This window comes from Oncorhynchus clarkii, chromosome 4, assembly GCF_045791955.1.
Source record: "Oncorhynchus clarkii lewisi isolate Uvic-CL-2024 chromosome 4, UVic_Ocla_1.0, whole genome shotgun sequence".
NCBI lineage: Eukaryota > Metazoa > Chordata > Actinopteri > Salmoniformes > Salmonidae > Oncorhynchus > Oncorhynchus clarkii.
In genome coordinates, this window is record NC_092150.1 from 18,406,019 (window position 1) to 18,432,069 (window position 26,051).

A 26,051-nucleotide genomic window follows, 5' to 3' on the forward strand; every position below is an offset into this window, starting at 1 on the left:
ATCGTCTGCTGTGTGAGCAAGCCACTCACAGAGCACAAAGAGATGCCTTTTGAGAAGCACAAGGATGACTGTTGCTAAAAATGCAATTGTGGGGGAATACACAGTTTTAGCAACTACTTTTGTTCTACACTGAAAATGTTGCATGTTAGGTTTGTTTTCAAAGATTTTACTGAGTTACAGGTCATAAGAAAATCTGTCAATGGAAATAAATGTAATCAGGTCCTAAACTACAGATTTCACATGACTGGGAATACAGATATGCATTTGTTCGTCACAGATACCAAAAAAAAAAATTATATACACTGCTCAAAAAAATAAAGGGAACACTAAAATAACACATACTAGATCTGAATGAATGAAATACTCTTATTAAATACTTTTTTCTTTACATAGTTGAATGTGCTGACAACAAAATCACACAAATTATCAATGGAAATCAAATGTATCAACCCATGGTTGTCTGGTTTTGGAGTCACACTCAAAATTAAAGTGGAAAACCACACTACAGGCTGGTCCGACTGATGTAATGTCCTTAAAACAAGTCAAATTGAGGCTCAGTAATGTGTGTGGCCTCCACGTGCCTGTATGACCTCCCTACAACGCCTGGGCATGCTCCTGATGAGGTGGCGGATGGTCTCCTGAGGGATCTCCTCCCAGACCTGGACTAAAGCATCCGCCAACTCCTGGACAGTCTGTTGTGCAACGTGGCGTTGGTGGATGGAGCGAGACATGATGTCCCAGATGTGCTCAATTGGATTCAGATCTGGGGAACGGGCGGGCCAGTCCATAGCATCAATGCCTTCCTCTTGCAGGAACTGCTGACACACTCCAGACACATGAGGTCTAGCATTGTCTTCCATTAGGAGAAACCCAGAGCCTACCGCACCAGCATATGGTCTCACAAGGGGTCTGAGGGTCTCATCTCGGTACCTAATGGCAGTCAGGCTACCTCTGGCGTGCACATGGAGGGCTGTGCGGCCCCCCAAAGAAATGCCACCCCACACCATGACTGACCCACCGCCAAACCGGTCATGCTGGAGGATGTGAAGAGCAGCAGAACGTTCTCGACTGCGTCTCCAGACTGTCACATGTGCTCAGTGTGAACCTGCTTTTATCGATGAAGAGCACAGGGCGCCAGTGTCGAATTTGCCAATCTTGGTGTTCTCTGGCAAATGCCAAACGTCCTGCACGGTGTTGGGCTGTAAGCACAACCCCCACCTGTGGACGTCGGGCCCTCATACCACCCTCATGGAGTCTGTTTCTGACCGTTTGAGCAGACACATGCACATTTGTGGCCTGCTGGAGGTCATTTTGCAGGGCTCTGGCAGTGCTCCTACTGCTCCTCCTTGCGCAAAGGCGGAGGTAGCGGTCCTGCTGCTGGGTTGTTGCCCTCCTACGGCCTCCTCCACGTCTCCTGATGTACTGGCCTGTCTCCTGGTAGCGCCTCCATGCTCTGGACACTACGCTTACAGACACAGCAAACCTTCTTGCCACAGCTCACATTGATGTGCCATCCTGGATGAGCTGCACTACCTGAGCCACTTGTGTGGGTTGTAGACTCCGTCTCATGCTACCACTAGAGTGAAAGCACCGCCAGCATTCAAAAGTGACCAAAACATCAGCCAGGAAGCATAGGAACTGAGAAGTGGTCTGTGGTCACCACCTGCAGAACCACTCCTTTATTGGGGGTGTCTTGCTAATTGCCTATAATTTCCACCTGTTGTCTGTTTCATTTGCACAACAGCATGTGAAATGTATTGTCAATCAGTGTTGCTTCCTAAGTGGACAGTTTGATTTCACAGAAGTGTGATTGACTTGGAGTTACATTGTGTTGTTTAAGTGTTCACTTTATTTTTTTGAGCAGTGTGTATGTGTGTATGTATATATATATATATATATATATATATATATATATATATATATATATATATATATATGTGTGTGTGTGTGTGTGTGTGTGTATATATATACATACATACATACATCAGGTGTGGATCAGAAAACCAGTCAGTATCTGGTGTGATCACCATTTGCATGATGCAGCTGGACACATCTTCGCATTGAGCTGATCAGGCCGTTGATTGTGGCCTGTGGAATGTTGTCCCACTCCTCTTCAATGGCTGTGGGAGGTTGCTGGTTATTGGCGGGAACTGGAACATGCTGTCGTACACATCAATCCAGAGCATCTCCAACATGCTCAATGGGTTACATGTCTGGTGAGTATGCAGGCCATGGAAGAACTGGGACATTTTCAGTCCCATGCTGGATCATGAGGTGATGGCGGCGGATGAATGGCCTCAGGATCTCGTCACCGTATCTCTATGCATTTCAAATTGTTATTGGCAAAATGCAAGTGTGTTCGTTGTCCGTAGTTTATGCCTGCCCATACCTCAACACCACCACCACAGGGCACTGTTCACAATGTTGACATCCACAAACTGCTCACCCACATACACACTGCTGTCATCTGCCCGGTACAGTTGAAACTGGGAATCACTAAGTGTGTTGTGGAATCCGTTATGAATGCATTGTAATGTTTTAAAAATGGTATAACTACATTAATTTTGCCAGACCCCAGGAAGAGTAGCTGCTACCTTGGCAGCAGCTAAGAGAACCAGGGTAGCTAGGCTGGGGCGGCAGGGTAGCCTAGTAGTTAGAGCGTTGGACTAGTAACCGGAAGGTAGCAAGTTCAAATCCCCAAGCTGACAAGGTACAAATCTGTTGTTCTGCCCCTGAACAGGCAGTTAAACCCACAGTTCCTAGGCCGTCATTGAAAATAAGAATTTGTTCTTAACTGACGTGCCTAGTTAAATAAAGGTTAAAAAAAAAAATTAAAAATCCAAATATTTCTTCAGCGACCATCGAAGGTGAGCATTTGCCCACTGAAGTCAGTTACAACGCAGTCAGGTCAAGACCCCGGTGAGGACGACGAGCACGCGGATGAGCTTCCCAGAGACGGTTTCTGACAGTTTGTGCAAAAATTCTTGGTTGCGCAAACCCAGTTTTATCAGCTGTCCGGGTGGCTGGTCTCAGACTATCCTACAGGTGAAGAAAGCGGATGTGGAAGTCCTGGGCTGGTGTGGTTACACGTGGGCTATGAGGCTGGTTGGACTTACTGCCAAATTCTATAAAATGACATTGGAGGCTGTTTATGGTAGATAATGAATATTTGAATTCTCTGGCAACAGCTCGTGGACATTCCAGCAGTCAGCATGCCAATTGCACTCTCCCTCACATCTTGAGACATCTGTGCCATTGTGTTGTGCCAAAACTGCCCATTTTAGTGGCCTTTTATGCGAGGTCAGTACAGGTGCATCAAAGCTGGGACCGAGAGACTGAAAAACAGCTTCTATCTCAAGGCCATCAGACTGTTAAACAGCCACCACTAACATTGAGTGGCTGCTGCCAACACACTGACTCAACTCCAGCCACTTTAATAATGGGAATTGATGGGAAATGTTGTAAAATATATCACTAGCCACTTTAAACAATGCTACCTAATATAATGTTTACATACCCTACATTATTCATCTCATATGTATATACTGTACTCTATATCATCTACTGCATCTTTATGTAATACATGTATCACTAGCCACTTTAACTATGCCACTTTGTTTACATACTCATCTCATATGTATATACTGCACTCAATACCATCTACTGTATCTTGCCTATGCTGCTCTGTACCATCACTCATTCATATATCTTTATGTACATATTCTTTATCCCCTTACACTTGTGTCTATAAGGTAGTAGTTTTGGAATTGTTAGCTAGATTACTTGTTGATTATTACTGCATTGTCGGAACTAGAAGTACAAGCATTTTGCTACACTCGCATTAACATTTGCTAACCATGTGTATGTGACAAATAAAATTTGATTTGATTTGTAATGATATGCCACCTGTCAGGTGGATGGATTATCTTGGCAAAGGAGAAATGCTCACTAACCGGGATAAACAAATTTGTGCACAAAAGTTGAGAAATAAGCTTTGTGTGTATGGAACATTTCTGGGATATTTCATTTCAGCTAATGAAACAGCATTCATTTAATGATAGATTAAATATATTAGCCTACATGGCTATATAGCAACAATATAATATTTAGAGTTAGCAATCTAGCTTGTATTTTGAGTCAAACCTTTTGAGTTCCCACTTCCTCAGGTGGTGAATAATAAAGCCTAAAGGCCAATATGTACAAAGATGTCAGCAAATTCTTTGAAAAGCACCCCAAAATTATAATGCAGATAATTTTGGACCCTATTTAATCATGCATTCCCTGGATATGCGAGATGAAATAGCTTACTTTTTAAACCATAGGCTACGATCTCAGTTGTCTTAATTGGGACTGAAAAAGAGCCCTGTAAAGTAAAATTATCATTGAATGTATTGTTATCGAGCAAAATAGTAACATTTATCATATGACTCTGTCCATATCGGTCAGCTCTATAATATCATGTTTATTATGCAGGCTTCAGCGGTCACATTTGGATGTTCCTTACCCCGCTCACTGTTCCCTGGTCTGCCTGCTCCATCTCTGCTCTCCAAGGAAATAGTGGCAATCTTCCTTTCAATTCTAAAAAAAAAAAGACAAATTAAAGAAAATATAAAACTTCCAATGTACTCTTGTGTAGAGAAGCAGCCAGGATGTCTTTTCTGCTTCACAATTTACTATACCTTGAGCTGGAGCTGTCAGCAGGGTAGCCAGAGTCATCGTCGGAGCTGGGTGCAGAGGAGTAGTGTCCTGAGCCGTTGATCTCCAGAGGTCGTTCTCTCTTCAGTACGGGAGGCTGGTCCATGTCTGGCCCACAGGGGCTACAACCAGACTGCTCCGGGGAAGAAATGGCAGCAATCTCCAGAGGCTGGTTAATGTTATTCACCTGACACGACAAACACAGAAACCATTAGGGAATCAAACATACAACTCTTGTTAAAATATGTATAGAGTAGATATTTGGGAATCAAACAACTCCTGTAGCAAGTACCACGCTGCAATCAACTTAGCCATGGACCACATACTGAAAGACGGGGAAGCAACTTGAATGTGGCTTGACTCACCATGGAGTTGATGTTGAGTGGGGATCCTGAGGGTTGGCTGGTGGAGCTGAGCCCAGGAAAGGACCTCCTCTTTGGGGAGCCGCTGGCAGGTTGAGCCCCCGTGGAGCTGCGCTTTCTCCTCCCACGCTTGCGTCCCTCTTGTGATCCATGGCCGTGGGTGCGTGTGTGCTGGGAGCCTGGTGAGTGGTGGTGGGTATTGGTGTTGTGGTTGCCGTGGTGATGTTTGCCCTGCCTGCCCGAGCTGAGGTGTAGGCGAGTCACTGCACCCCCTGAAGAGGATGAAGATGAGGAAGAGGAGGAGGAAGAGAAGAACATGCGCCGTCTGGACTCGCTGTCCTGGGGCTCAGAGTCAGACTCACCGTGCCGCTCGGCCCAGTCCTCAGGGAGGATTCTGGGGGGGCCGTCAGCGTAGTGGAGGACCCCCCCGGTGCTGAGAGGGGGGCTGTGGCCTTGTGTTGGTCCCGTTAGAGGGGCACCGTGAGGGGGGGGTGAGGGGGCAGCACTGTCCTGGTCCTCAGAGTGAGAGCCTCCGTTCATCAGCCCTGAGCTAGAGGAGTACCCTGAGGAAGAACAGAGAGCGTTAGACGCTGGCCCTTCAGGAGATGTCTGTCAACACATGCAGGTTTCAATGGATGTGGTTAAGGTACTAGTGTATTTGGGGCTGCTTACCGTTGGTCTGGCCTGTCTGGGACACAGGACTCGGTGTGCTCCTCTACAAAAACAAACGTTAGAGTCAACCGTGTTTTATTACAGCACACATGACCTTTATTACCCAGTCCAAAATCAAACCCTAGCTCTACATGTACCCACCAGTCTCTCCGCTCGGCTGGGCAGCACCACACTGGCCAGGGGGATGCTAACAGGAAGCTTGCTGGGGTGCACCGTGCTGAGGGGGATACTGATGGGCAGGCTGGTGATGGTGTCACCCTGGCCACCCTGGATATCACACACAGACAGAGGACAACTTAGGAAGGAACATACAGGGAGAGTAAATAGTGTTTGAGTCAGCATGGTAGGCTGTGTGTCAGGACAGAGTCAGTCAGTGTGGGAACAGAGTGGACAGAGTTACCCTCTCAGCACTCCTGGGTGTGTTGTTCTGCGGACTGTCTGATGAGTTGGGAGAGAGGCAGCTCAGTTTAGCTCCTAATGGAGAGGTGACAGCAACCATATCCCTGCAGGAGCAGAAGTGTCAGAAATACAGTACTCTACAAACATGTAACAAACCTATTAGCAGAGTCCCTACAGTGGTTGTAGATATTAAACCTGACTAACCTGAGACCAGTGAAGCCCAGGCCTCTGAAGTGTGCCATACTAGAGTCCTGGTTCAGGTGTCTGCGCAGGGCGATCTTAGCTGGGGAGTAGCGGGTGTAGTCGGGGAGGGGGTGACCCAGCTGCCTGTGTCGGGCATCCGGGGTGGGGGGTACAATCTCGTGGTCAGGCGAGATAGGCAGGTAGCGGGAGAGCAGCGCTCCCTTGGTTCCTACACCACCCCTGTGGAAGCAGGGTGAGGTGATGCTGTTGATGGACAGCACGGGGCTGAGACTGTTGAGGCCGGCCGCAGCCAGGCTGAGTTTGGGGGTGTGGTGGTCCAGGGGAGGACGGGGGAGGGCCTCCAGGCCGGGGAGGCCCTTGTGGTAGAGGGAGCCTTCACAGGGACTGTAGGACTTGAGCTGGAGCAGCTCCTGTTGCCTCTGACTCTTCTCCAGTTCCACGATGCTAATCTGAGAACCAACAGGGGGAGCCATTGCATAAGGTAAGAAGAGGAACAAAGCTTTATGAGAACATGCCACTGCTTCACAATAACAGTAGACGGATTCTTTCAATTATTTCTGAGTATGTCAATAGAAACAGGCAGAGGAGGAAAGAGGGGATTCAGGCAGGGCTATAAATGAAACGTTGGAGCACCAGAAAATACAATTCTTTAAATAGATTGAGATATAGCCTATAGCTGGCCTGTAAGCTACTTCTGAAGCACATGTTGTGCCCTACAAACTAAAAGGTAACCCTGGAAATACATCTGCTTATTATAAAAAGCAAAAATGTTGATACAAATAACTCATTGAAATTAACAAGTAATTTGTTGAATATTCGGTTATGTAAGTTGTCAGGTTGTGATCTCAAAAAAAAAAAAAAAAAACTTTAATATAAACTAAATAGGAAGTTCCATGTCCACAACAATGCTTAAACCACATCAGTAGACCACTTGTTGAGTGTTGTTAACCTTTAATATAAGTGTGCACCATGCATCTCTATAGCAACAGACTATTGTTTGGTTAGCAGTGTTTGTAGCTCACATCTGTAGGGTTTGCAAAACAAATGGATGCAAATAATCATGATGTCTTGCTGCAGGGTAGGCATAAGCTACATTGTACTTAACTTTTAATTGAGGTTTTTGAGAAACAGACAAGAAAGCCTTTAAATCTACCATTAACGTCACAACACAGTGGTAGAAATACTCAAACCGCACACAGACGGGTATTCCTGTGCGTTGCCTCTTCAGAAAGTTGCAGAAAATACCAATCACTGATGCATTCTGTTCATTTCTTATGATACACTTAAGCAAATTCATCTTTTGAACGGGCTAGCAACAATCTGTTTTCTATGTAGACTAGTAATGGTGCAGTCACAACACTAACGAATCTGTGCTGTTTTTTTCATCTTCTTTAAAACACTTCGCAACAGTACAGAAAAGCCTAATCACCACAATTATCTGGGAGATTTTTTTCCCTAGACGCACTCGTGCTCACAAATAAAAACAATTCAAAGACGCACAATCCAATTTTAAGGAGCATAAGCGAACAAAATGCCTGCACTTTAGAGCCCTGGGTACAGGTGAGAGGTGTACCTGCAGCTCGAGGCAGTGGCGCTGTTTCTCTGAGATCTGTCTACGCAGGGCCTGCTTCTCCTTCAGCAGGCTCTCAAGACACAGAGAGCTCCAATCCAGCTTCAGCTCCTCACATCGAGACTTCAACTGCGACAAACAGACACCTCCAGTTAGTTACATGCCTCTGGTCCAACAGTGTCAAGCATGCAGATGAAATCCAATGTGAAAGCGGCCAGAGAGAAGTCAGCCAGGAATACAGTATAAGTCGCTCTGGATAAGAGCGTTTGCTAAATGACAAAAAGGTAGAGGTCTCACCAGGAGCAGGCTGTGATCCCTCAGCTCGGCCATGTCTCTCTCCAGCTGCTTGGTCTGCTCCTTCAGTTGACGGTTGTGGGCCGAGATCTCCTTCTGGGCCTCCAATAGGTCCTCCATGGTGAGGGCCTTCACTCCCAGCTGAGTGGAACAGACAGGGTACGACTTTCAGGGATCGAGTACTCAACCACTATTTGAGTCTCAATATCAGCTCGTTTTATTAGACAGTCACCACTGTCTGCCTACCTCATCCAGTTTGTGGTGGAAGAGCCCTTTGATTTTCTCTTTGTGGGTCTGACACGCAGTCTGCAGATGCTCCGCCTGCCCAGAAAGCCCTCTGTGTTTGAGCTGGAGGAGAGAGGGAGACGGATGGAGGAACACAAGCGAGGAAGCTTTACAGGTCGAGGCTAAATCAGATGCAACATTCCCAGAAGGATAGTTTCATCCAACATGACTGATAAAGAGAGGGGTGAGAGTTGCGGTGTGAGTCTGAGGGAGTGAATAATTATTACTTTTTCAAAAGGTGGCAATATCATTAGAGTGATTGTCAGAGTTCACAAGATGGAGTGAGTGATCTGGACATTCCATTTACCTTCTCCTGCTCCAGGACTTGCTGCAGGTTGTTGCGGTACTGAGGTGTCTTCATGTAGGCCATGAACTGTAGGTACTGGACTTTAATGTTGTCTGTGTGAGGAGAGAGCAATGGCTTATCAGGACTGCTGACTCTGACTGACTGATGGATGGATGTGATAACTAAGGGTGGGGTCAGGGTAGCGGTGCTCACCAAGAAGCTGTTGTAGGCCAGGAGGACTGGGGCCCAGCAGAAGTTGGCCAGACGCATAGTGCTGAACTTTGGGAGGTAGCTGGTAGAAGGGACTTTGAGGTGACCTGTATGCATCTTTAGAAACACAGAAAGTCAGCTAAACAGACATGGACCACAATGAATAAAGGGCTGAATAACACAAATGCACAAGGGTATATGGACACAGCCCTGAGTAAAACTGTCACCAGGTGGCTCACCCTGAGGGGGTGCTGCTGAGAGGGTCTTGGCATGCAGCAGATCCAGGGCACTCTGGCTGCTCTTGCTCTTTCGCTCAGCTGCGGCCACAGCAGCCTTCTTGGGACGCCCGCGCTTCCGAGCACTCAGCTTGCGGCCCTTGAGGAGTTTGGCGCGCCGCGGTTTGGGTGGCGCCTTCACGACTGCCAATAGGCCTGGTCGCTCAACCTCCTCACAGGAATCCTGAGACATATACAGGGAAGGGACCAGCATGAGAGAGAAAATTCTGACCTAGAGCTGCTAGAAGTGATCTCATATCATAGGGTAAAGCGCAATAACTTAGCATAGAGACGTGAAAAGACTATAAAGTCAGCTAAGTCACTTGCCTTGTGCTCCTTTGCCTTGGTTGGTGTGGTGCTGTTGCTTTTACTATTCTTTTCTTGACGACGCCTAGCTGCTTCTTGCTCCTCCTAAAAACACATAGGAACATCTGTTGTTTACCATGTGAATCGTTCAGCAGGGCACGAACTAGGAGCAACAGTAAAGCTGGAGTTGACAAAGATTGCCCACATAAAATAGTGCAAAAGGAACAAAAAATGTTTAGCTTACCCTGAGTTTAGGATTTTTGAGACTATGAAAATAGTTTTCAAGCTGAAAAGGAAAAAGAAGGTATCAAGTATTGCACAAGGACATAGGGGAGAGTGACCTCTGCTATCTAAGCGCAGTGCCCCTGTTTGACACTGTCCATAAGCCATCCAACACGTGCAAGAGTTAGTGAGGAGCTACAGAAACAATGCAGCGATGACCTCACCGTTTCCACTGCCTCCGGGTGAATGGATACATTAACCTAGAAGGCTAAGCTGTTGGATCATTTAGCTATTTGATTTACAATTTTAGGGACCCTAGTTATAATTTTGTTAACGATTCCAATGTAATTAAATATTAAAAATAAATTGGCTACTACTACAGCCCACAGAAATGCAATGAATAACTCCTTCATAAATGTCAAAAAGAACAGTCAAAATAAATCATAAGGAATACGTTTTTGAATTGTCTGTCCTATTTCTAGGACATAAGAAAGCTCAGGAAATATTTGTTTTCTGGACACATTAAACCCCTTATTTTTGTTCACAAAACTACCTCCATACTTCTATTTGTTTGTATGGGTTACCTTCAGACGAGTCCCGTGACACTTGTGGGGGTTGTAGAGCAAATCTTTCCATAGAGTGGTCATATTAGTTTGTAGGCCAAACCGTTCGGACGCTAGAGACGTTTGTGAGAAGACCGATTTTCAGGATGTCTCATGGTCTGACAAACACCGCTGTAGCTCAGCCACCTTCCACCACAGATGCGGAAGGCCGACATAGGCAGATGGTGGATTGAGACGCAGCCCATGCAAAAAAACAGATATCTCCATCTTAAAACTGACGGATGCGTCAATCGATTTAAGGATTAAAGACTTAGCCAGTTATTTCACTTGCACTGAGATGGTACAAACCAGTATAGACCAGTATCAAGACGAAACATAACTAAACAGAAGGACACATTTCTAGGTCAGGATTCTCCAACCCTGTTCCTGGAGAGCTTACCATCCTGTAGGTTGTCTTACTAACCTGATTCATCTTATCAACCAGCAATACTGAACAACAATAAAAACGTAACATGCAATGATTTTACTTACAGTTCATATAAAGCAAATCAGTCAATTTAAATAAATTCATTAAGCTCTAATTTATGGATTTCACATGAATGGGCAGGGGCGCAGCCACTGGACAGCCATAGGCCCAGTCAACCAGAAGTTTTCCCCACAAAAAGTGCTTTATTACAGACAAAAACACTATGTTTCATCAGCTGTCCATGTGGCTGGTCTAACATGCAGACCACACCGCTCGTTACGTGCAAATTGCAAATTAAAATGTACACGTTATTCAATCATTTAATCTGAACTGCTCACTGAACTTGATCTATGTTTTAAGATTGATGTGCTTGCAAGTCACACCTCTCCCATCTCCTCATTGGTTTTTAGGAACATATACCCACGTGGATGATTGAAAGATGAAGTGAGGTCCACACTCCAGCCCAGTTGGTGGTGGTAATGCACCTTAAAGTTGGTTGAAAACTGCCGTATAAAGTCCACATAAGACTGGACAGATTACTAGAAAATAACTAGGTTTACCCTTTTATCTGTGGATTAATTGTCAGAGTAGAGGATCTTGTGCATTTCAGGTCAAATAACCCAATGTTTATATCTCAGGACAAATTATAATGAATGTTTGATGCGTTTCAATCTGTCCCCAAATTAGTTGTCTCAGAGTTCATTTTGATATTTCAACCTGCGTGTCCTGATCGCGTATGGTCTGGATGGACAGAAATCAACATTCGCACGCCCCGTTCTAGTCAGCATGTAAGACGATCCTGCAGGTGAAGAAGCCGGATGTGGAGGTCCTGGGCTGGCGTGGTTAAACGTGGTCTGTGGTTGTGAGGCCAGTTGGACCTAGTGCCAAATTATCTAAAACTACATTGGAAGCGGCTTATGGCAGAGACATGAACATTAAATTCTCCGGCAACAGCTTTGGTGGACATTCCTGCAGTCAGCATGTCAATTGCACGCTCTCTCAAAAGTTGAGACATCTGTGGCATTGTGTTGTGACAACTGCACAGTTTTGAGTGGCCTTTTATTGTCCCCCAGCACAAGCTACACCTGTGTCAGCTATTTGATATGCCACACCTGTCAGGTGGATGGATTATCTTGGCAAAGGTGAAATGTTCACTAACAGGGATGTAAACAAATTCATGGACAATTTTATAATTAAGCTTTTTGTGCATATGGAAAAATTTAGACATTTTATCTCAGCTCATAAAACCAACACTTTACATGTTGTGTTTATATTTTTGTTGTGTTTATATTTTTGTTCAGTATAATTATTAGAATCAGGTGCGCTACATTAGGATTGGCAAGAAACCCTCCAGGACGATAGCTCTCCGGGAACAGGCTTGCAGTGTCCTGTTCTAGGTTCTATTGGCACAATATGCCACCACGACCAACAGGCAGAAAAGTGAAGATTTCCTGCTTGCAGTCAGGCTAACTGAGTGCAAAAGTAAGCAAGCAAGTCCTGTTTTTAATGTTTCTAAACAAGTTGAAAACACTCATGGTACAACATGTAGGCTAGTAGTAATGTTAGTTGCGCCATCACCTGTCTCAGTATCACCTCTCCTCTGTCCACTGCAGGGCTATACCAGCAGATGCAGTTGTTTCCTGCAGGGATATGGCCGACTAAACATGTTCTGAGTACTGCTACCGTACGCATTGGTATTTTATATACAAATGAACTGATTGAGAGCTCTCATTCAATTCAAAGTTGCCTTACTATAAACAGACTTTTTTCCCCCCTGTTTTTTATTTTATTTATTTTTTTACAAGGAGCACATGTGCACCTAAGTTGGAACATGTAGGCGCACATAGAAATGTAGGAGCACAATGGAAAAAATATTGGAGGTAATAAAGCTAGAATCCTTTTTTTTTTGCTAGGCGCACGGGTGCTCCCAAATAAACATTCTAGGTCATACAGCAAAATATTTAGGCGCATATGAGTAAAATGGTGGCACTGTAGAGCAACTGCCATTGCAACATTGTGAGTGTATTGGGACGGAGGGGATGAGAGTACAAGAGGGGAAGGCTTGACTCACTATGGTGCGGTCTATGGTATGAAGGTAGTAGGAAACTGGTTTTCCAGTCCAGGACACTGAACCCCTCAACGGAGACAACTCCACGACTCTCATTATTGTGCCAATGTCTGAAAAGGAGAAACAAAGAGCAGAAAGGCCATCCATTTAGTTCATGAAAACACACTAGAATCTTTGAGATCCATAAGAATGATATGAACATGATTAAAACCTACCACTCAAGTTTCGACTGTTGATTCTAAAATTTAGAGGTGCAAAAGGTTTTGAGGATACAATTTTCCCACCTAAAAGAGAAAAAACATGATATTCCCATGAAGGCACTTCACAAAAGGCTATTTGAGAATGACAGCTTAAAACTAAACAATACAAACACAGATCTATAATGAGTCCCAGATTGATCTGTGTATGTGGCTGCAATAAATAATCAATGGCAGCATAGATCATGCTTTCATGTCTAGCTTTTAAAACACAAGGGTCATGTGGAGGAGAGGTCAAATGACTGAGGGTTCAGAGATCAAGTGTGTGGTATTGACACAGCTGACATTAGCTACCTGCATGTTACCCTCTCTCTTGTTATCTCTAATGAAAGCAGCTGAATCAATAACCTATTGAAATTATCCAAGGTTCTTAATTCGCTGTACCAAAATGTCAGGGTGGGCTTGACACAGGGTAACAAAAGGGCCATTTACTACATACCTTCCTTCATGTTAGCAAAGCGCTCCTTCAGCTGGTGATCAACCTCTGGACCAAAAGCAAAGTTGTTCACAAAAATTACACTACTAGACAAACGGGGAAGAGGAGAAAAGGGAGAAGAGGAGAAAACGATTTAGAGTTGAAGCTGTGGAGACGTTTCCCTTGTGTTCAGACGTGTGTAAATACACAGTGACATCTCAGTGGGAGTGGAAGCCTCCAGATTACTGTACCTTGTGTTGGCTATCCTCTCCTTCCACACTTCAGACAGGAAATCACCCCTCTCCAGCTTGAAAATAAACAGGAAAATAAGTTGCATGTCTGCAATCCGAAACCATTTGTGTATTTCTGAATGACACTTCTGTCAGATCAACTCAATCTTACCGAGTAGTCCCCGTGCTTCTTCCCATACCACTTCATCCACCTCTTAAATTCTTTGTCCATGGACTGAAAGAAAAAGCACACAACTTACTTTTATGACAACCATCTGGAATAGATGACAAAAAACATCAAGCTCAGTGTGGGATGTTAGGAACTTACCTCTGCATAAGTGGCTGGAATGTCTGCCTTCTCCACACCAAAGTAGTGTTTACAGTTTGTTGCTGCAGCAACCTGCAGCACCACTTGTCCCACTCCTGCAATTACAGATGATTAAGATGGCAAATAATACACCGGGCTGCGAGTCACATTGAGACTGATTATCTCATTAGGACTAAACATTGAGGTAAACACTGACCGCTGCCGAGGTCTACAAAGGTGTCGTCCTCCATCATTTCCATCTCGTTGATGATCTGGGCCACCAGGTCAAAGGATGTCTCACCGTACACCTCAGGGGAGAATGGCTCATAGTTGTTCAGCTTCTCTGGGTCCGTGACCGAGTGGTTGTACACCTGCTGCAGGATATGCCTGAGGAGCCCGTTGGACGGCCGCTTGTTCAGCTTCAGGGGCGGGGTGGTGCCTTTCCACTGACACACAGGACAGGGAGTTCAGTATGACTATATTACATAGCTAGGTTATAAACATGTCGCTGTGCACAAGTGAGCTAGGTTTTCCCTACGGTGACAAACGGCGACAAGAAAGATAAAGCGCTGAAATGTTACATTTTAATTAACATAACGTGTTCAGAAATAAGCTTTGGACTAAACTGTAGAGACATGCCAACTCACCAGCTGGTGGATGCTGTCGATGGCTCTGTTGTATTTGTCACAAAGTCTTTGCATACTCTCGAAGCTGTAACACACAGAAAAATAAATAACGTCTATCAACATCTTATGACAAGACATGGACAAGGAAGCTAGCAGCCCATGACTTGTATTTTTGTGCTGATGTTAGTTTGGCCAGGACCGTGGATACAAGAATGCTAATTGCATATCAGTTTGCCTCCACTCTACGAGACTCATCTCTTGGGCTGCTACCACACCAAACCAAAATATTCCTAAATGAGCATCCCTGTCATTAGCATCTGCATCCCCCCCTGGGAAGAACATTTAAATGTAAAAAAAGTGCTAGTCCATTCTACTCATACTCTGGATGTTACTATGGTATTAGACTGTGACTAAAGGTGCGCTGGTAGACTGTGCTGAAGATCAGCACCACAGTCCTTGTTCTTCATAGTCTGATGCTCAGCTCACCTCTTCGTGTCATAGTCGATGAGGACATAGTTCTCCATAGCCAGCTTAAGGTCTGGGATCTCCTCACACACCCAACTGAGAACAATGTTCAATACAGGGGTTAGTTTACAAAGACCTAGGCTAACTCAGTCAAGAAGTACAGTCACTCACTGCACCATGCTTTTGAGATAGAAAGGTGGTAGTTACTTACCGAATGGTCTCAATGATTTCATGAGCAGCATCATGGTGTTTATCCTGGTGATAAAGTAAACAAAAGGGGAGAAAAGATAGTGGGTTTGAATAGACCCTTTTCCAGTACATGACACATGACTATTGGCTGCAGGTGGCTTTCTTACTGCTGCCATTCAACATAGCCTAGATTTAAATGTTTTTGGTTCTCATATGCTTAACAATTATATGATTCTTGCTTGAACGGTTGCTAAGATCATATTTGCTGACTGCCTTCATGACCTGTGACCGCCGGGGTGGGGGTAATACAGTCACCATAACAGCCCTAGTCAGTCAGAATCCAAATAGAGGAGACAAAGAATGTACACAGATACGCTAACAGCTACCAACACGAGTTCAGCCAACTGGCTCATATAAGGCCAGCAGCACTCAATGACTTAATAATCCACACAGTGCAAACCACAGTAGTTAGTGTGACTCATTCACTACGACTGCCAGCATAACAATTCAAGAGACCACCGAGTGTATCACTTATCAAGCTAACATTCTCTAAAATGGCTGTGGTCTGGGAGAATGAGTGCATTTAAAGCTCAGTAACTTAATTAGATGGGTTGTCAGGCCACTGCTGTACCTACTGCCATTGCAGCATGGGAGGAACTGCAGGATTCCAGTCAGACTGGTTGCCAGCAGCCTAAGATGACCCAGTGACCTACTTTTTGCTCCAACGCGGGACCTCCTGGGAGAGCCTCGGCGGAAAGGAAGAAGGGAAGGATTTTTTTATTTATTTAACTAGGCAAGTCAGTTAAGAACAAATTCTTACTTACAATGACGGCCTAGGAACAAGGCAGTCTGACTTGTTCAGGGACAGAATGACAGATATTTACCCTGTCAGCTTGGGGATTCGAGGAAGCAACTTTTTGTCTACTGGCCCAACACTCTAACCACAAGGCTATCTGCCACCCCAATGCACCAGAGCTCAATTTCAAGTCTCATAGCATACTAACATAAATAAGGTAGTTTAATTTATACATTTGCAAAAAACATATAAAAACCTGTTTTTGCATTATCGTTATGGATGATTGTCTGTAGATTGGAGGGAAATAAATACAAATTAAAACATTTTTAGAAAAAGGCTGTAACGTAACAAAACGTGGAAAAAGTCAAGGGTTTATGATAATATATTTTGATACATTGAATGTAAAGATTGTGAACCCATGTTACATTTACCACCCATTTCAGGAAGTGAGGTCACTGGGTACTGCCCCTATATACAGTGCCTTCGGAAAGTATTCAGACCCCTCGACTTTCTCCACATTGTTACAGCCTTAATCTAAAATTGTCATCTCTCTACACACACCAAAAAACAGGTTTAGAAATGTTGCTAATTTATTAAAAATACAACGGAAATATCAGATTTAAATGAGTATTCAGACCCTTTACTAAGTACTTTGAAGCATCTTTAGCAGCGATTACAGCATAGATTCTTCTTGGGGAGTTTCTCACATTCTTGTCTGCAGATCCTCTCAAGCCATGTCAGGTGGGATGGGGAATGTTGATGCACAGCTGTTTTCAGGTCTGTCCAGAAACGTTAGAACAGGTTCAAGTTGAGGCTCTAGCTGGGCCACTCAACAACATTCAGAGACTTGCCCCGAAGCCACTCCTGCGTTGTCTTGGCTGTGTGCTTAGGGTCATTGTCCTGTTGGAAGGGGAACCGTCTCCCCCAGTCGGAGATCCTGGGCGCTCTGGAGCAGGTTTTCATCAAGGCTGGCTATACACTTTGCTCCGTTCAGCTCTCTCTCGATCTGGACTCATCTCCCAATTGCTGAAAAACATCCCCACAGCATGATGCTGCCACCACGCTTCACTGTAGAGATGGTGCCAGGTTTCCTCCAGACATGACGCTTGGCAATCAGGATAAAAAGTTCAATCTTGGTTTCATTAGACCAGAGAAGCTTGTTTCTCATGGTTTGAGTCTTTAGGTGGCTTTTGTCAAACTTCAAGAGGGCTGTCATGTGCCTTTTACTGAGGAGCGGTTTCCATTTGGATAGTCTACCATAAAGGCCTGATTTGGTGGAGTGCTGCAGAGATGGTTGTCCTTCTGGAAGGTTCTCCCATCTCTACAGAGAAACTCTGGAGCTCTGTCAGAGTGACCATCAGGTTCTTGGTCACCTCCCTGACCAAGGCACTTTTTATTTATTTCACCTTTATTTAACCAGGTAAGCAAGTTGAGAACAAGTTCTCATTTACAATTGTGACCTGGTCAAGATAAAGCAAAGCAGTTCGACACATACAACACAGAGTTACACATGGAGTAAAACACACAGTCAATAACACAGTAGAAAAATAAGTATATATACAATGTGAGCAAATGAGGTGAGATAAGGGAGGTAAAGGCAAAAAAAGGCCATGGTGGCAAAGTAAATACAATATAGCAAGTAAAAACACTGGAATAGTTGATTTGCAGTGGAAGAATGTGCAAAGTAGAGATAGAAATAATGGGGTGCAAAGGAGCAAAATAAATAAATACAATAGCGAAAGAGGTAGTTGTTTGGGCTAAATTATAGATGGGCTATGTACAGGTGCAGTAATCTGTGAGCTGCTCTGACAGCTGGTGCTTAAAGCTAGTGAGGGAGATAAGTGTTTCCAGTTTCAGAGATTTTTGTAGTTCGTTCCAGTCATTGGCAGCAGAGAACAGGAAGGAGAGGAGGCCAAAGGAAGAATTGGTTTTGGGAGTGACCAGAGATATATACTTGCTGGAGCGCATGCTACAGGTGGGTGCTGCTATGGTGACCAGCGAGCTGAGATAAGGGGGGACTTTACCTAGCAGGGTCTTGTAGATGGCCTGGAGCCAGTGGGTTTGGCGACGAGCGCGAAGCGAGGGCCAGCCAACGAGAGCGTACAGATCCTAGTGGTGGGTAGTATATGGGGATTTGGTGACAAAACGGACGGCACTGTGATAGACTGCATCCAGTTTATTGAGTAGGGTATTGGAGGCAATTTTGTAAATGACATCGCCGAAGTCGAGGATCGGTAGGATGGTCAGTTTTACAAGGGTATGTTTGGCAGCATGAGTGACGGATGCTTTGTTGCGAAATAGGAAGCCAATTCTAGATTTAACTTTGGATTGGAGATGTTTGATGTGAGTCTGGAAGGCGAGTTTACAGTCTAACCAGACACCTAGGTATTTGTAGTTGTCCACATATTCTAAGTCAGAGCCGTCCAGAGTAGTGATGTTGGACAGGTGCAGGCAGCGATCGGTTGAAGAGCATGGGGCTTTGGTGACATTTAGTTTTACTTGTATTCAAGAGCAATTGAGGCAACAGAAGGAGAGTTGTAAGGCATTGAAGCTCACTTGGAGGGTTGTTAAAACCTCTTGAAACTAGGGGGCACTATTTTTATTTTGGGGAAAATAACGTTCCCAAAGTAAACCACCTATTTATCAGGACCAGATGCTAGAATATGCATATAATTGACAGCTTAAGATAGAAAACTCAGTTTCCAAAACTGTAAAAATATTGTCTGTGAGTTTAACAGAACTGATATTGCAGGCGAAAGCCTAAGAAAAATCCAATCAGGAAGTGACTGATGTTTTGAAACCGTTGTGTTCCTATGCACCCCTATTGGTCACTGAAAGGGATATCAACCAGAATCCTTTTTCTACGTATTTCCTAAGGTGTCTACAGCATTGTGACGTAGTTTCACACCTTTATGTTGAAGAATGAGTGTAAACGACTACATTGCGTAAGTGGCCAGCTGAGGGATCTGAGTGATTCTTGCGTAAAAGACAGAGGTAGTCATTTTTCCTCTCGCTCCTACTGAAAAGCCAATTGTCCCGGTTGATATATTATCGAATAGATATTTGAAAAACACCTTGAGGATTGATTATAAAAAACGTTTGCTATGTTTGTCGATATTATTCACATAATTTTGTTTTTTTTCCCCCCGGCGTTGTCGTGGCCGCTATTTCCGGTGGATTTCTGTACATAATGTGACAAGCAAACGGAGGATTTTGGGGTATAAAAATAATCTTTATGGAACAAAAGGAACATTTGCTGTCTAACGGAGTCTCGTCAGTGAAAACATCCGAACATCAAAGGTAAACAGTTAATTTGATTGCTTTTCTGATTTGTGACCAAGCTTCCTGCTGCTAGCTGGACATAATGCTATGCTAGGCTATCAATAAACTTACAAACGCTTGTCTTGCTTTGGCTGTAAAGCATAATTTCAAAATCTGAGATGACAGGGTGAATAACAAAAGGCTGTGTTTCACTATATTTCACTTGTGATTTCATGAATATTTTCTAGTAATATTTTTTGACCGTTGCGCTATGCTAATTAGTGTAGTTGATGCCAATTCTCCCGGAACCGGGATGGGTAGTTCCAAGAGGTTTTAACACAGTGTCCAAAGAAGGGCCAGAAGAATACAGAATGGTATCATCTGCGTAGAGGTGGATCAGAGACTCACCAGCAGCAAGAGCGACATCATTGACGTATACAGAGAAGAGTCGGTCCAAGAATTGAACCCTGTTAGAGGCCCGGACAACAGAACATCCGATTTGACATACAAATCATTAAAATCCAGACAGAAAATATTTACACAAGACGCAATCTAATATCAAACAGTTAAACTGTCATTTAGTAAGGTCACCATTCTGCAATTCTCACTGTTAAACATCGCACAGTGTTTCAACAGAATGGCTCTTTAGTCAGCGAAGTAGTTGGTGAACCAGGCGAGGCAATCATTTGAGAAACCAAGGCTGTCGAACCTGCTGATGAGGATGTGGTGATTGAGAGTCGAAAGCCTTGGCCAGGTCAATGAATATGGCTGCACAGTATTGTTTCTTATCGATGGCGGTTAAGATATTGTTTAGGACCTTGAGCGTGGCTGAGGTGCACCCATGACCAGCTCTGAAGCCAGATTACATAGCGGAGAAGGTATGGAGGGATTCGAAATGGTCAGTAATCTGTTTGATGACTTGGCTTTCAAAGACCTTAGAAAAGGTAGGGTAGGATAGATTTAGGTCTGTAGCAGTTTGGGTCAAGAGTGTCCTCCCCTTTGAAGAGGGGGATGACCGCAGCTGCATTCCAATCTTTGGGAATCTCAGACGACACGAAAAAGAGGTTGAACAGGCTAGTAATTGGGGTGGTAACAATTTCGGTAGATCATTTTTAAAAAGGGTCCAGATTGTCTAGCCCGGCCGATTTGTAGGGGTCCAGATTTTGCAGCTCTTTCAGAACATCAGTGGACTGGATTTGGGAGAAAGAGAAATGGGGAAGGCTTGGGCGAGTTGCTGTGGGGGGTGCAATGCTGTTGACCGGGGTAGCCAGGTGGAAAGCATGGCCAGCCGTAGAAAAATGCTTATTGAAATTCTCAATTATAGTAGATTTATCGGTGGTGACAGTGTTTCCTATCTTCAGTGCAGTGGGCAGCTGGGAGGAGGTGTTCTTTTTCCCCCATGAACTTTACAGTGTCCTATAACTTTTTTGAGTTTGTGTTGCAGGAAGCAAAAGCTAGCCTTGGCTTTTCTAACTGCCAGTGTATATTGGTTTCTAGCTTCCCTGAAAAGTTGCATATCACGGGGGCTGTTCGATGCTAATGCAAAATGCCATAGGATGTTTGTGTGTTGGTTAAGGGCAGTCAGGTCCGGAGAGAACCAAGGGCTATATCTGTACATGGTTCTACATTTCTTGAACGGGGCATGCTTATTTAAGATGGTGAGGAAGGCATTTATTTATTTTTTTAATAACCAGGCATCCTCTACTGACGGGATGAGATCAATATCCTTAGAGGATACCCCGGCCAGGTCGATTAGAAAGGCCTGCTCGCTGAAGTGTTTCAGGGAGCGTTTGACAGTGATGAGCGGAGGTTGTTTGACCTCTGACCCATACGGATGCAGGCAATGAGGCAGTGATCGCTGAGATCTTGGTTGAAAACAGCAGAGGTATTTGGAGGGCAAGTTGGTTAGGATGATATCTATGAGGGTGCCCGTGTTTACGGCTTTGGGGTGGTACCTGGTAGGTTCATTGATCATTTGTGTGAGATTGAGGGTATCAATCTTAGATTGTAGGATGGCTGGGTTGTTAAGCATGTTCCAGTTTAGGTCGCCTAGCAGCACGAGCTTTGAAGATGGATGGGGGGCAATCAGTTCACATATGGTGTCCAGAGCACAGCTGGGGGCAGAGGGTGGTCTATAGCAGGCGGCAACGGTGGGAGAGTTGTTTTTAGAGAGGTGGATTTCTAAAAGTAGAAGTTCAAATTGTTTGGGTACAGACCTGGATAGTAGGACAGAACTCTGCAGGCCATCTTTGCAGTAGATTGCAACACCGCCCCATTCGGCAGTTCTATCTTGTCTGAAAATGTTGTAGTTAGGGATGAAAATGTCAGAATTTTTGGTGGTCTTCCTAAGCCAGGATTCAGACACGGCTAGAACATCCGGGTTGGCAGAGTGTGCTAAAGCATTGAATAAAACAAAGTTAGGGAGGAGGCTTCTGATGTTAACATGCATGAAATTAAGGCTATTACGGTTACAGAAGTCATCAAAAGAGAGCGCCTGGGGAATAGGAGTGGAGCTAGGCACTGCAGGGCCTGGATTCACCTCTACATCACCAGAGGAACAGAGGAGTAGGATAAGGGTACGGCTAAAAGCTATGAGAATTGGTCGTCTAGAACAGAGAGTAAAATGAGGTTCCTGGGGGCGATAAAATAGCTTCAAGGTATAATGTACAGACAAAGGTATGGTAGGATGTGAATACAGTGGAGGTAAACCTAGGTATTGAGTGATGAGAGAGTCTCTCTAGAAACATCATTGAAACCAGGTGATGACATCACATGTGTGGGTGGTGGAACTGAAAAGGTTGGATAAGGTCTAGTGAGCAGGGCTAGAGGCTCTACAGTGAAATAAGCCAATAAACACTAACCAGAACAGCAATGGACAAGGAGAGGCATGCTTAGTCGAGTGATGAAAAGGGTCCAGTGAGTAGTGAGGTTGGTTGGGGTCACGGCGATTCAGACAGCTAGCCGGGCCATAGGTAGCAAGCTAGCACAGGATGTAGGTCTGTTTTTAGCCACCTCATGCGTTTCCGTTGGTAGATTAGTGGGGTTCCGTGTGGTAGAGGGGATCAATCCAATTGGCAAAATAGATAGTGACCCAAGAAAAATTGTCCGACAGACTTTTTCAGAAAGCAGCCGATAAGACCGCTAACGATTAGCGGGCCGCAGATGGGCGTTCAGGTCACGCCGTGACGGAGGGGCCAGTTGGATAACTCCCTCAGGCAGATAACGTCGGTAGTCCAGTCGTGAAGGCCCGGTGGGGCTCCGCATTGGCAGTAAAACGGGTCCGGGTAGGTGATTGCAGCCCAGGAGAGGCTGATGGAATGCTTCAGCTGGCTAGCTCCGGAATAATTGATGTTTGCTCCGGGATTGACGTAAGCCAATAGTCACACAGATAGCAGCTAGCTAGCTGCGAGATCCATGTGTAAATGTCCAGAGCTTGCGGTTGAAATCCGGGGATATGGAGAGAAAAATAGGTCCGGTATGTTCTGGTCTGAGTCGCGTTGTACAAAACTGCCGATAGATTTGAGCCTAAGGATAGCTGATGACCACAAACCGTGGTTAGCTGAATACTAACGTTAGCCAGTAAACTGGTTCTAGCTTCTGGCTCTACCTGGCTCTACCTTCTGGCTCTACCTTCTGGCTCTACCTTCTGGCTCTACCTTCTGGCTCTACCTTCTGGCTCTACCTTCTGGCTCTACCTTCTGGCTCTACCTTCTGGCTCCTTCCCCGAATGCCCAGTTTGGCCAGGCAGCCAGCTCTAGGAAGAGTCTTGGTGGTTCCAAACTTCTTCCATTTAAGAATGACGGCGGCCATTGTGTTCTTGGGGACCTTCAAATGCTGCAGAAATGCCGCGACACAATCATGTCTAAGCTCTTTCAACCTCATGGCTTGGCTTTTGCACTGACATGCATTTTCAGCTATAGGACATTATATAGACAGGTGTGCCTTTCCAAATCATGTCCAATCAATTGAATTTACCACAGGTGGATTCCAAATCAAGTTGTAGGAACATCAAGGATGACCACTTGAGCTCAATTTAGAGTCTCAAAGGGTCTGAATACTTGTGTAAATAAGGTATCAGTTCATTTTAAATACATTTGCAAACATTTCTAAAAACCTTTTTTGGCTGTGTCATTCTGGGGTATTGGGTGTAGATTGACGAGGATGTTTTATGTATTCAATCCATTTTAGAGTAAGGCAGTAACATAACAAAATGTGGAAAAATTCAAGGGATCTGAATACTTTAAGGCACTGTATAGGACCTTCCACCCGTCTGGGATATAGATGCCCCATGAAGACCTAAGGGTCGAAATGTTATAAATAAAAGCACCTGGGACAATGAGCAGCGTTTTCCTCCGTTTTCCATTAGTTTGCCTACAACTCCAGCACCTGGATGTGCGCATGTTCTTCAGCTTTTGTACAATAGTGTTTAACATGATTTTTGAATGACAACCTCATCTCTGTACCTCACACATACGATTGATTATCTGTAAAGGTCCCACAGTCGAGCAGTGAATTAAAAAAAAAGATTCAACCAAAGACCAGGGAGGTTTTTCCAATGCCTTGAAAATAAGGCCACCTATCAGTAGAGGGGTAAAAATTCAGATAGACATTGAATATTCCTTACAGAATGGTGAAGTAATTAATTACACTTTGGGTGTATTGATACACCATCCAGTCACTAAGAAGATACAGGCTTCATTCCTAACTCAGTTGCCGGAGAGGAAGGAAACCGTTTAGTGACTTCACCATGAGGCGAATAGTGACTTTAAAACAGTTTAATGGCTGTGATAGAAACTGAGAACAACATTTTAGTTACTCCACAATAATCTAAATTGACATAGCGAAAATGGAGAAGCCTGTACAGAATAAAAATATATTCTAAAAACGGCAGCAAATATGGCAAAGAAATTAACTTCATGTCCTGAAAATGTTATGTTTAGGGGAAATCCAACACAACAAATCACTGAGTGCCACTTCATATTTTCAAGCATGAAGATGGAGGCATCATGTTACGTACATGTATGTCATCGGCAAGGACTAGGAAGTTTCACGATAAAAAATAAAAAAACTGAGCTAAGCACAGGCAAAATCAGAGGAAAATCTACTTTCCACAAGACACGGAGGTGAATTAACCTAAAACACAAGACCAAATCGACACAGGAGTTGTTTAACAAGAAGACAGTGAATGTTCCTCAGTGGCTGAGTTACAGTTGACTTAAATCTACTTCAAAATCTATGGCAAGACCTGAAAATGGTTTGTCTAGCAATGATCAACAAACAATTTGACAGAGCATGAAGAATAAAAACAAATTTTAAAGGCAAATGTTGCACAATCCAGGTGTGGAAAGCGCTTAGTGATTTACCCAGAAAAACTCACAGCTGTAATCATTGCCGAAGGTGCTTCTACAAAAGTATTGACTCAGGGGTGTGAATACTTAAAGAAATCTCATTTACACATTTCAATATTTCTAGAAACATGTTTTCACTGTCATTATGGGGTATTGTATGTAGGGATCCTGAGTGGCGCAGCGGTCTAAGGCACTGCATCGCGTCACTACAGACCCGGGTTCCGGCAGTAATCGAGAGTCTCATAGGACAGTACACAATTGGCCCATCGTCGTCCGGGTTAGGGGAGGGTTTGACCGGGGTAGGCCGTCATTGTAAATACAAATTTCTTAACTGACTTGGCAAGTAAAAAAATAAAATAAAAGCTGGATTAGAAATCTATTAAATCCATTTTGAATTCAGGCTGTAACAACAAAATGTGAAGACAGTCAAGGGGTATGTATATTTTGAAGGCACTGTACATGCAGCAAAAATTAGAGGGCTCCAATGAGCTTACTGTGCTACAATTTTGTGACGGGTTAATATGCTGGTCCCAGACAGGCCGCGTGTGCACATACAAATCAGCCTCTTCACAGTGTGGGTGTGTGGAGGCGGCGAGAGAGGGGGGAGTTCCTGCTGCTCACACACAGACAGCACGCAGCAACACCAGCGCTGCTTCTAAAAATAAACGCTGGCTTAGAGAAAGAATGCGTGTGACGCCTGAGAGGCACTCTAACAGCCAATCATCTTCTCTTCCCCTCCTAGCCCCCTGTTGTGGGCACGATGAAGGAACTGACTCAACCACTCACTACCTTCCCCGCCTTTTCATTCTGTCGTTACCTCACCATGACGCACTGACAGGGAATAATACCGCTCCACTACGCATTACTCATGACCAATGAACAAATAGCTAACCAGGTGCAGCAGCGATATTACCACAGAGAAAAACTGATTCATCAACCCATCCATCAGTCTAGCTCTTAGGCAGAACTGCCTTAATATGCCTGTATGCTTGATCTTCCCTGATAACACCACAGGTCACGTTGGCCCAAGGAGTGCTTCTTAATTCATTGATGGCTTGTTAGTTTCACTTTAACACAGGTAGAAATACTGGAAGAAACACACATCTGACAACACAAAATAAGAAAGATGACATCGATTCGAATACAGTCTTGTGCGAAAGCATTCTGGCTTTAGTTAGAGCTAAGAAAATAATTTAACAAAGGGCTCTGCAGCACAAGAGCTGTTCCTCATATGAACGCAGTTACAAATTTAAATCCGCAGATGGTGACAGTGAGAGAAT

General features: G+C 44.4%; 1 protein-coding gene across 4 annotated transcripts in view; it reads right to left on the reverse strand.

Annotated features, from left to right (window-relative positions):
• LOC139406533 (histone-lysine N-methyltransferase, H3 lysine-79 specific-like) overlaps positions 1-26,051 on the reverse strand; it is a 41,236-nt gene that overhangs the window by 9,300 nt on the left and 5,885 nt on the right. For 2 of the 4 annotated variants that reach the window (XM_071149214.1, XM_071149216.1), the window contains exons 2-26: positions 15,389-15,432; positions 15,199-15,273; positions 14,734-14,797; positions 14,304-14,532; positions 14,108-14,202; positions 13,952-14,014; positions 13,801-13,856; positions 13,574-13,656; positions 13,093-13,161; positions 12,881-12,987; positions 9,803-9,844; positions 9,580-9,663; positions 9,217-9,436; positions 8,981-9,094; positions 8,789-8,880; positions 8,443-8,544; positions 8,200-8,337; positions 7,906-8,031; positions 6,333-6,781; positions 6,130-6,232; positions 5,871-5,996; positions 5,730-5,772; positions 5,061-5,620; positions 4,680-4,882; positions 4,505-4,578 (exon numbers count right to left, since the gene is read on the reverse strand). In XM_071149214.1, the coding sequence (XP_071005315.1) occupies positions 4,505-4,578; positions 4,680-4,882; positions 5,061-5,620; positions 5,730-5,772; positions 5,871-5,996; positions 6,130-6,232; positions 6,333-6,781; positions 7,906-8,031; positions 8,200-8,337; positions 8,443-8,544; positions 8,789-8,880; positions 8,981-9,094; positions 9,217-9,436; positions 9,580-9,663; positions 9,803-9,844; positions 12,881-12,987; positions 13,093-13,161; positions 13,574-13,656; positions 13,801-13,856; positions 13,952-14,014; positions 14,108-14,202; positions 14,304-14,532; positions 14,734-14,797; positions 15,199-15,273; positions 15,389-15,432 (3,361 nt within the window). The remainder of the gene's footprint in view (positions 1-4,504; positions 4,579-4,679; positions 4,883-5,060; positions 5,621-5,729; positions 5,773-5,870; positions 5,997-6,129; positions 6,233-6,332; positions 6,782-7,905; positions 8,032-8,199; positions 8,338-8,442; positions 8,545-8,788; positions 8,881-8,980; positions 9,095-9,216; positions 9,437-9,579; positions 9,664-9,802; positions 9,845-12,880; positions 12,988-13,092; positions 13,162-13,573; positions 13,657-13,800; positions 13,857-13,951; positions 14,015-14,107; positions 14,203-14,303; positions 14,533-14,733; positions 14,798-15,198; positions 15,274-15,388; positions 15,433-26,051) is intronic. The other 2 variants (XM_071149215.1, XM_071149212.1) reach the window with 2 other exon arrangements.